Source organism: Gavialis gangeticus, unplaced genomic scaffold, assembly GCF_001723915.1.
Source record: "Gavialis gangeticus isolate Ggan-Ray unplaced genomic scaffold, GavGan_comp1, whole genome shotgun sequence".
NCBI classification, from domain to species: Eukaryota; Metazoa; Chordata; order Crocodylia; family Gavialidae; genus Gavialis; species Gavialis gangeticus.
The window spans coordinates 47,177,857-47,187,783 of record NW_017728994.1 but is presented as its reverse complement, the minus strand read 5'-3'; the positions used below and the strand labels follow the sequence as shown (position 1 = coordinate 47,187,783).

At 50.0% G+C, this 9,927-nt stretch overlaps 1 protein-coding gene across 3 annotated transcripts in view; it reads left to right on the top strand.

Annotated features, from left to right (window-relative positions):
• Nucleotides 1-9,904, top strand: part of LOC109287561 — a 21,293-nt gene extending 11,389 nt beyond the window's left edge. For 2 of the 3 annotated variants that reach the window (XM_019502729.1, XM_019502730.1), the window contains exon 2: nt 8,230-9,904. In XM_019502729.1, coding sequence (XP_019358274.1) covers nt 8,289-8,960 — 672 coding nt within the window. In that variant the 5' untranslated portion in view covers nt 8,230-8,288 and the 3' untranslated portion in view covers nt 8,961-9,904. Of the gene's footprint in view, nt 1-3,870; nt 4,178-8,229 lie in introns of those variants that run through there. The other variant, XM_019502731.1, reaches the window with a different exon arrangement.
• The last annotated feature ends 23 nt before the right edge of the window (nt 9,905-9,927 follow it).

The following is a 9,927-nucleotide window of genomic DNA, read 5'->3' as shown; positions in this document are numbered from 1 at the left end:
GGAGGTTCAAACTCGGTTGGCAGCTCTGTCAGACCTGGGAGAAGTTGGTGCCTTGAATTACAGGTCCTCTCCTGCCTGAAAAGAAACAGGGAAGTTTTGAGGGTGTATAAGCCAAATGCAGTGTTGCTTGGGAGGGGGGAGAGGGGGCTGCGTGGGGATCAGTCTGCTGGCTACTGCTTTCATGCTCCACTTCTCTGCTGTGCTGGGAGGAGGTGACAAGTGGAGCTCCTCAGGGCTCTGTCCTGCGTCTGGTACTCATTAATATCTTTATGAATGGCTGGGAGGATGGGATTGCGTGCATACTTGGCAAGATATGCAGATGACACCAAGCTGTGGATGGGGGAGCCAATACTTTTTTGGATTCCAAATGACTGTAATATAGTGGAAATTCATCAGATTGAAATCCAATAAGGGGAAGTGCTGAGTCCAGCACTTAGGATGGGGAGACAATCTCATGCAGTCTGGGGAATGTGCTGTACGCTGGGCTGCAGCACAGCAGAAGAGGACCACAAACTGAGTAACTGTACTTCGCACACCCTCATCTTTGTGGCTCTGGTAGTGATGGATGGAGAAGAACCCGACCTTACAAATAATCTGTATATTATACAGATGCATAATAATATCTACTATATATTATAATGCATTGAATTATGCCAGGCCTTGACGTATATAGAAACTCGTTCTAACTCGTCCAGTCTTGAAAGACTGCTGGTAGCTCTCGACTTCCTGCTGCAATTAATTCCACAGGATAATGAGGTCGCATAAGGTGCTACATTAACTACTTATCAGTGTTACTTTTCTTTTTTTCATATGCCTGGTAGTCTCCTGCTTTGGGAAAGGGGGGGAAAACAAAGGCAAGTCCACAGGGCTCTATCCAGGAGGAGAAAATGGGGTGCATTACTTTGAGGAGCAGTCCGTAGCTTCATTTGGGAACCAAAGAAAAACTATACAGAAGGGTGTTAGTGTCACAAAATGAGGCTCTTCCTTGGCTTGAATGGAGATGACTGCAGTGGCCTCTTCTCAAGCTAGCAGGAGCTGCCATGTGCACGCTGCTGCTTGAGCCGAGCAGCTGGCCTGTGTTGCACTCGAGCGTGGAAACCCGTGCTCCGCTCGCTCTGAGGGGGTGGTGCTTTTGACACGTTCGGGTGCTTGTGCATGTGAACAAGTTACAGACAGCACTTGAGTGAGTTCTGCAGTGAAAATGCATCCCAGAGAGCAATGATGATGTTTAGAGATGGAGCTTGTCTAGTCCAGGGCAGTACCAATATTACCAGATGGGCATTATCCAGAGCACTTCTCTAAAAGGCTGAGGGCGAGTTGAGTGCAGCCTGGCTCCTCTCGGGGCTCTTGGACACGTGATGAGTTGTGATGAAAAATTGCCATTTCTCCAGCATGAAGGCATTGCCATATATATGTGCACGATGTTTTTTCATGTCAAATTTTCTTTGAGCATGGTAACTTAAACCACTTCTGATGCATTTTAGTTGCAAATTGTCCCTTTGTCGATGGAAAAAAAAAATCCATCAGGTGTACATGACAAGCAAGGGAACAGGTGTACCTGGTGAAAAGGACTTCACAGCAGGACTCCTCAGAGTCATTTATATTGCATGGCCAAAGAGAAGCCTTTCCAGTTGCATAGGAAGCAATTTGCACCTCTCCTGAATTAACCGGCCATCGCAGCACTTCTCAGATCAAAGGTGAAGCAGGAAAGTCATGAAGCGCTCCTTGTCCTCCCAGGCAAAACCAATAAAGGAAGCAGAAACTAAAACATTACGGGCCTCTGATGGTATCTGCTCTGTCCTAGATGTTGGATGGAGAAGGAACCATTGTGTCCTCGCCTGTCTTCTGCCTAAAATTAGTTCAACGCAGTAATTCCTGCACCAAGCTCAGACCTTTCTGATTGATTTATAGCCTGTTGTAACAAGGCAGCCTAGCCTTGCACATCTGCTTGGCTAACTGATCCCAAGCCTAGAAGAACAAAACAGTCCTCTTTCTGTTTCTCCCAACGTGCTGGCAAAGTTCAATTCCTGACTCAATCTAAAAATCCCATTCAAACAAGCCCGAGCAAAGCCCTTGAGAATATGCCATAGAGTGGTCAGTGCAAGATTGTTCTGAGGGAGGAAGGGAAAGCAGGAAAAAGGCTTCTCGGTTTATCCTTCCTGGCTTCTATGATACGGTGTGCTTGGTAATGAGGTATGAAGGACTTGGCTTGACACGAAGAAAAAGCAAGCCAAGGTGAGCTACAGTACCGCACCTCACACGCGCGTCATTTTTAGAGTGTGGGATTTCCGGATGCGCTGATGTGGCTTTGCAAATCCAGGGGATTCATGGTTTCAAGCGACTCTGGGCCTGGTTGCGGGGGAGGAATAATAAGCTATTATCCAGCGTTTGCATTAGCCTTTGGCATGAGTCTAGAGCAAGACTCCAACTTTGGCCTCTCGATCCCAAGCAAAATGCCTTGCTGTGTGGTGGTTTTTGTTTTGTTTTGTTGGGGGGGTGTGGGCAGAAGGGACAGGGTGAAAAGTGAGAACCAAGTTCTTGAGGTTTGGGTTTTTTGTGGGGGGTTTCTAGCTGGAAGGGAGTCCTGACTGCCTCGGGTTTCCTGCTTCTATGGTTAACTAGTAGCTTAAGGCTGGTGAAGGAAAAAGTTTGTGGCATCAATAAGGCAGAGGTTTGCTCCCTGCAAAGGCAGCAATGGAGAGGAAAGGAGACGCACGTCGTCCCTTCCAACCCTAACTTTCTACGACTGCAGGGCGCGGTGACGGCTTGAGAGGTAGATATTGTTGGTTGTAGCCATGTTGGTCTAAGGACATGGGTAGACAATGTTCTTTGGGTAGAGGTGATCATCTTGTATTAGACCAACTGATAAGGGGAGGGGGATGTTCTTTGCAAGCTGTCAGGCACAAATGCCCTTCTTCAGGCAGTCTCTCTATGCTTGAAGAAGGGCGTTTGTGCCCTAAAGCTTGCCAAGGATATTCTTGCTGCTTTTTTTTTGCACATGCTTTTGTTTTCTGCTTTCCCCTCATGTGCCAATTATCTGCATGCAGTTTGCTATCAACTCCCTGGGCTAGCGGTGATGGCTTCTGAATGCTAAGGACCTTCTGATAATAACTCTCGGATGCTTCTGCAAGCAGACCTCTGCCCCATTAGGGGGATTTGATCGGGAACTAGATTAATTGACACTGCCTATGCTGCAGTCAAATGTGATCTGCAGCTCCCAGTGGCCTACCTGGCCCCACTTCAGTTCAGCAGGGCAGATTTTTTTGCAGTCTAAACGGTTTTCATGGTGTTGCAGATCTGCTGCTGGTGTATCTGTGCTAATCCCAATGGCAGACTTTGGCTGCAGTGTAGACCCACCCATTGCTATTTTCTAGATGCATTGGAAGCGCTTGCTGCTAATTGATGTGGATGCACCTGGGAGCAGCCACCTCTGCTGGCAATGTGACCGACGGCTCGGCCCGAGGTGAACCCGCTTTGAAGGGAGTGACTTGGATCTCGGGCAGCTGAAGGAAATAGTTTGCGTGATCTAATGGGTGCGAACGTGCTCCGGTTTCACATTGCAAATGGAAGTGAGGGTTCCCTAGCAACTCGGTGGCACAAGTCAGCACTGAAACGAGCTCCTCGGTGTCTATTGTGGTTTCTAAAAGCTGCGGTGTTTGAAGGCACTGCTTTCAGAAACACTGGGAAGGTGTGGAGGGCTGGGGGAAGTCCAGGAAGAATGGAGGAGAGAAAATCCATGAGATCAGGCTTGGTCCATCCGTGATGCACGTGAGCTATCGTACGCCCCAGAGCTGAGGCTCTCCTAGGTAGGCAAAGGCATATCTGAGCGTGAGCTGTCAACACGTCCCTCTTTGCCTGCCTGGCGTCTGTTGCTGTCTACCTAGCAACCATATCTCCCTGCAATCTGCCCACGACTCGGAGGACCTGCCTTGGTTACCAAATACAACCCATCTGCCTTCCTCAGCGGCTCCAAGAACCTCTCGGCTTGCCAAGGCTCCAGATTGCTCTGTGTTTTTTAGCTGGCTTGCAGAGAGCTGAGCTTGGCACCAGCCCCTCCAGTCGAGGATCGCATCTCTCCAGTACGAGAACAACTTGGGTCTGGGTCTGCTGACTTCCCAAGGGCAGAGCTTGAAATCCGAGCTAAGGCAGTGGAGGGCCCCAGAGCCTAAAGACGCAGGTAACGACTTCTATTTCCCTTTGCGCTGCAGTCCTTTGCTGCTGCTGGGTGGACGTGCCCTCCGGAAACCCCCGACTTGTCCAGGGTCTGTCCGCTCTTGCCGACGGTAGGCTTGGCTTCGTGGCTCCTTCTGGCGCTCTGAAGACAAGGCGTGATTCTGTCTCGAGAGCCGTTGGGATTGCCGTACGCTCGTCTAAAGACTGGAAATGCATCCTCGTGCATTTTGGCAGGGAAGCTTCTGCCTATTGGCTGAGGGGGGCTGCAAGATGTTGGTATGGAGACCTGCCCCCTCCAGCATAGAGCAGGGAGGACCTCTCGGCGGGGCTGCCTCCTGACTTGTTGCCCTGCCTCAATGCACACCTGGGCTCCTCGCCTCCTGCCTGTCGCCCCGTCTCCCAGGTGGGGATGGGCCTGGCCTTGCAGCTGCTGATGGCCACCGGGTCTGGACCAGGAGGTGGTTGTGCAAGGGCCACCGTGCAAGCAGGGAGCCACTGCATGTAACGCAGGGGATTCCTGCCTGGTGCTTCCTCCCTCAGGGCTGGGGATTGGCACCAGAGCAGGAGGAGCTCAGGGGGTCCCTGTGGGGAATGGGGGCCAAGGTGATTGTGAAAGCCCAAACCTGAACACTACCTTCAGGGCAGACAGCTGGCAGGGACATAGAAAATGAGGGTTGGGAGGGACCTCAGGAGGTCGCATCTAGTCCAACCCCCTGCTCCAAGCAGGACCAGCCCCAACTACATCATCCCAGCCAGGGCTTTTGTCTAAAAACCTCCAAGGATGGAGAGTCCACAACTTCTTCTCTGGGTAACCTGTTCCAGCACTCCTAATATCCAACCTCACCTTCCCTTGCTGCAGCCTGAGCCCATTGCTCCTTGCCCCGTCATCTGCCCCCACTGAGACCAGCCCAGCTCCATCCTCTTTGCAGGCCCCTGGCAGGGAGGTGAAGGCTGCTATTCAATCCCCTCTTCTGAGAAACACAGTGGTGAGTCCCTCTCCTGGGTTACCTCGCTAAACCACTTCTGATCCATGCATTTCCCGTTCTCATGGAGGAGGGGAGTACTAAGGGCCTGTTTTAGCCTCCCGAGATGCAGTTAGCCTGAAGCCCGGGTAGATTTGCACCTTTTTATAGACTAGCCAAAGTAGATTCTGTGTAGCACAAGCTTTTGTGGGCTGAAGCTCCCTTTATCAGGTACTGTGAAAGGGCATGCGCAAAGCAGCGTATACGGCGAGCAAAACTGGAATACAAAAGACAAGGGGGAGCAGTGGGGTGGAGAGGAGCATCTCCCTGCTTTACCTGTGGCAGGTTCAGGGGTCATGTCAGAGTTCACGGTAGTTTTACAAAGAGATTAGGTGATGAATTATACAGGATGGTTTGCACAGGGCTGATCCGGCCTCGGGCAGGGGTTGGACTAGATGTGCCCTCTGCAGCTTCCTTACAGCCCCGCTTCTCCATGACGGAGCCGGCGTTAAATATTCTGAAGCTGCAAGGCCCACGACAAGACAACCAGTGCCCCAGCTCAGCCATCGGTCCTTAAGCCTGCAAAATGCAAATCTCTGCTCCTGCTGCCTGGAGAGATCTCTCTCTGGTCAAGGTAGAGTCGTGCCTAGGGAGGTGAATGAGCAGGGCAATACCTGGCAGTTGCAGGATATGGTCCAGTGAAAGCCAGGTAAATCCAGCATGTCATATTCCAGCTGGCAAACATGGGCTTGTCCCAACAGGTTTGCAAACAGCTTTTAGGACTAGCAAGTATTGTCTGCGGCGTGTTGGCCGTCATCACCCTGCTGTTGAGTAATCTGTGCGTGCTGGGGAAACATCAGACCACAAGAATGAAGTGGTATGATACTCCTGCCATGCACATCTTTGCCCCTTGCTGGTTTCTTCAGTTGGCACAATAGCAGACTTCCCAGTTGGCTCCTTGGTCTTTCTGATGTTGTGACATCCCAGTAATGTAGCCTCTCATCTGTGATCTAAGCAGCTTCTTAGCTCCTGCTTTATAGCAAGGGTCACCCAACAAAAGGCCGTGATTAACCATTTCCCACCCCCACCAGGAACCCAAGAATCGCACTGCATTGGCATAAAACAATGCATTACAAACATCCCAGTTTGGGATAGTGGCTCAAGCTGTGGATGACGGATCTCAGCATGCGCTGCATCCTGCTCTGTCTCTGCATTTGCTGAGATGTCTGCATATTTTAGGACATCCTGCCTTTCCAGAAACCGATTTGTTTGTCACAAGCTATTGTCCAGCACCTCCACTGCCGCCTCGGTCAGCTCAGGCTCCATCCTTATTTTCAACTCTCCACAGACTTATTGTCCTTCCTGCATGAGTTGTGCTTCTGTCGGTCTTTTCTTTCTCTCTTATCATACAGGCTCCCCTGCCCTACAATAAAATCTCAACATCACTGGTACAAATATCTTCAGTCTTTCAGGAAGCACTATTTTAAAGGTAGCCCCCCAGCCCAGGAGGGCATGGAAGGATTCATTCCAGACTAGCCACTTTGACTCTAATCTTGCGTACCAAATACCCGCAATTCATGGACCAGAAATCATATGACTTGTGGAAAAACAACACTGATGATCCTAAGCTCCATGGATGCTTTGCCAGTAGAGTTGATGCATTGTTAAATGTGTAGTTTCTCTGCATAACTTGTTTGCCTCTATCGGCACAGCTGTATATTAGTGTATTGTCGTGTTAGAAATGGATACAGCCCATGTAAATCCTGAATGGGAATAGTTACGTATAGAATTAATGTGAACAAGCCCCAGTGAGCGTCACAACTAGGTCCGAATGATGGGACTTGATCTGTCTAGATGAGCATGTCGCCTCCTCTTCAGCGTATCCCTGGTTGCAGACAGGGTCACAGTTCACAGTCCCTCTCTCGGGTCACCTCTGGTCTCTCTCGTGGGGGCACTGGAAAGAAGTGCATGTGTGAACTTATCAGTGATCTCAGTCTGGTAGATAGCGTGCCATTCTGGTGCACCCATTTACAACATGCATTGTCAATTTTGACACCTTGCCAGTAGTTTTGGTAGGCAGTGGGGCGGGGGTCATTGTGTCCAGATGGATGATGTTCAAAGATGTGCCACTGATTTTGGGCCCCCTTGGAAGTGGGCATGTGGCACTAGGGCATTTATGGAGATGCGGACTCACAACGCAGAAAGGCTTTTTTCATCAGAATAAACCAGGCTGGAGCTTACCGCAAGTCTCTCTGGTAAACTACTCTGTATCGTGTCCCTCCAAAAATGGGGGCTACCAAGGGCCCAGCAAACCTTTCCTCAGCAATCTGTGATTTTGTTTGTTTGTCTTTCATAATCGCAGGCAAATTCAGAGCCGAGTGCCTTCAGGATGAAGCCCAGCTCTTCAGTCCAGCTGTTGGGAGCTTTTTTTTACTAACAAGTTCTCTTACCTTGGCAAAGATTTTTCCCTCCCACCCCCTTGAAATCTAAACCAATGGCCATAATCCCATGTCTTGCAGACCACCTACAGAAGTGATAATGCAGAGGCACCACAAACAAGGAGAGGTTTCCATTATCTCGCCAACAAACACTCTTCCCTTGCACTCAGTTATCCATGCCTTCCCTCCCCCCATCATCGCACCAGCCTAGCCCTTCCCTTCCTCTGCCCCTCTAGAGTCACTGTGCTGTTTCATTTACAAGATGAGGCTACTTGGCTTTCACAAGATCAAGAGGGTTTAGAGTTCCTCCCTTGCCTGACTCCACGCAAGTGCTGCAAAAATGTCCAACTCCAAGTGCTCGGGATCAGTGAAGTGTGCATTGTCTGCCCACACTTGGTGCTGTCCATCACTGAGTGACTTCCGGCAATTGGTGCTGCTCATCGCTCAGTGCAATGCTTTGGAAATGCTGGAAATTGTGTTTGTGTTACTAGTATTACAGAGATGTTGCTCCTCCTACAGTAAGAGCACCTTTACTGTTCAGCATGCTTCCTGAGCCATGAAATACTTGTTGTCCAGCAGGAAATGTGCTGGGATCTTGCCACTTAAACTGTCTGCATCTCTCTTTCTCATTCTCAATATTTTCCCTCTTTTTACAGTTCAAGACCCAGAACCTGCTCTGGAGAGATGACTGCTGCTTAAAATCATCACTGATATCATGTACCATTATGGCTTTGTGCCCTCGGAGTGTTACCCGAGCAGGATCCAGCCCTATCCCTATGCCTACCTGCCCCCTGGCCCTGGAAGGTTAGCTGACGTGCCAAGCTCAACGCCATTCCCTCCCATCCAGCTGCCCAGCTTCTACAGCCAGCCCTTCACCCTCGTGGTGGGCCGGAATGGCTACCCTGATGGTGCAGGAAACCAAGTCGAGTATCATCACATCTACAGTCCCAACCCTTACTTCCACCCTTACCCCTTCTGGTCTATCCCCCAAGTGACTGCTCCTTGGCCTTTGCACAACCCTTATCCGACCTACAATCCACACCAGGGCCCAGAGCAGGGGCAGGATGGCTGGCCAGAGGGTTTCACCATGAGAGCAGAACTTCAGTGGGGAAAACTAGGGAAGGTTTTTGGACCAAAGAGAGTGCTCCCAGAGTTTGTGAAGGATGACCTCCGAAGGGTTTATGGCACCTACCCGAAGACCGATGTTACCATAACCTACCGGAATGGGGAATTCCTGGTGAAAGGAGACCCCAAAGTGGGAGAACAGGAATACATGGTGGAAAAGAGAGTCATCCAGCGGGCTCCAACCCCCTCAGCTAGTGAGGTTGATGACAGCAGTGAAGACCAGGACCGGAACAGAAAGAAGAAAAAGAAATCTAAGCCATGATGCCAGACTGCTGCTCCCACGTCCTTGTGGGCCAGAGAGCCATTGACTGATGACTTTGGATTAGAGAGTCCTTGGATATTAGCACGAGCAGGAAACACCCATCACTTTTTTTTTTTTTAATTGCTTCTGACAAACAAATGTCCCTGCCTTCTACAAACATGCGATGACGCTCATAACCTCACTGAGTGACACGGTGCATGTTCACCCTTGTCTTCCTTCCTTCGAAAATGAGCTCACTCCACTAGCATCTAAGGGATCAGGCAGAAGATCCTCCAGCTGGGAATAAGAATTCGGGCTCTTCCATTTGCATGACCAAACGTAGTCACAAACTGCTTTCTAGACACGGGATTTGGCAAGTCTCTCTCGCCAAAGCCACTGAAATGGCCTCCTTGCGGCAGTCCTCTGCAAGGATGAATTGACCAAGACAAGTGTTCCTCCATCTCCAGACTAGTGCAGGTTGGCAGAGGACAGTGGTGAATGTATCTTTGTTTTAAACACTGCACCCGGTCGTGTTTCTGCTCACAGTCATTACTATTTTATTAGTTGTAGGTGGCTCCGACACCATGAACTCTTCATTACTGCCTGGAAATAACTGGCCTCTACTTGTTTTTGCACGTGGTGAGACCTGCCCAGGCATCCCCATTCTGGGAATAAAAACGTACCGCTCCTTCCACCACCACCACAAAGAGCCGGACTTGGTACCAAGTGACCGCAGCCATCGGCGAGTGCTCGTTGACACAGCCGGGGCTGGAGTTCACAAGCTCTACTAACGTACTTCAGCTGTCACTACTGTTGTATGCATGTAGCATGTACTCTCTATCCTCTGGTTTGAAAAGGAGATGGCTGGGCTGCAGGGTGCACTGTGATGCAGAGGGCCTGTGGGCCATACTAGACCTGTCTGAAAAGATCTGCAGCTTTTTAGATAATAAAAAATGCAAATAGACCTCTTTTTTTTTTTTTTTTTTTT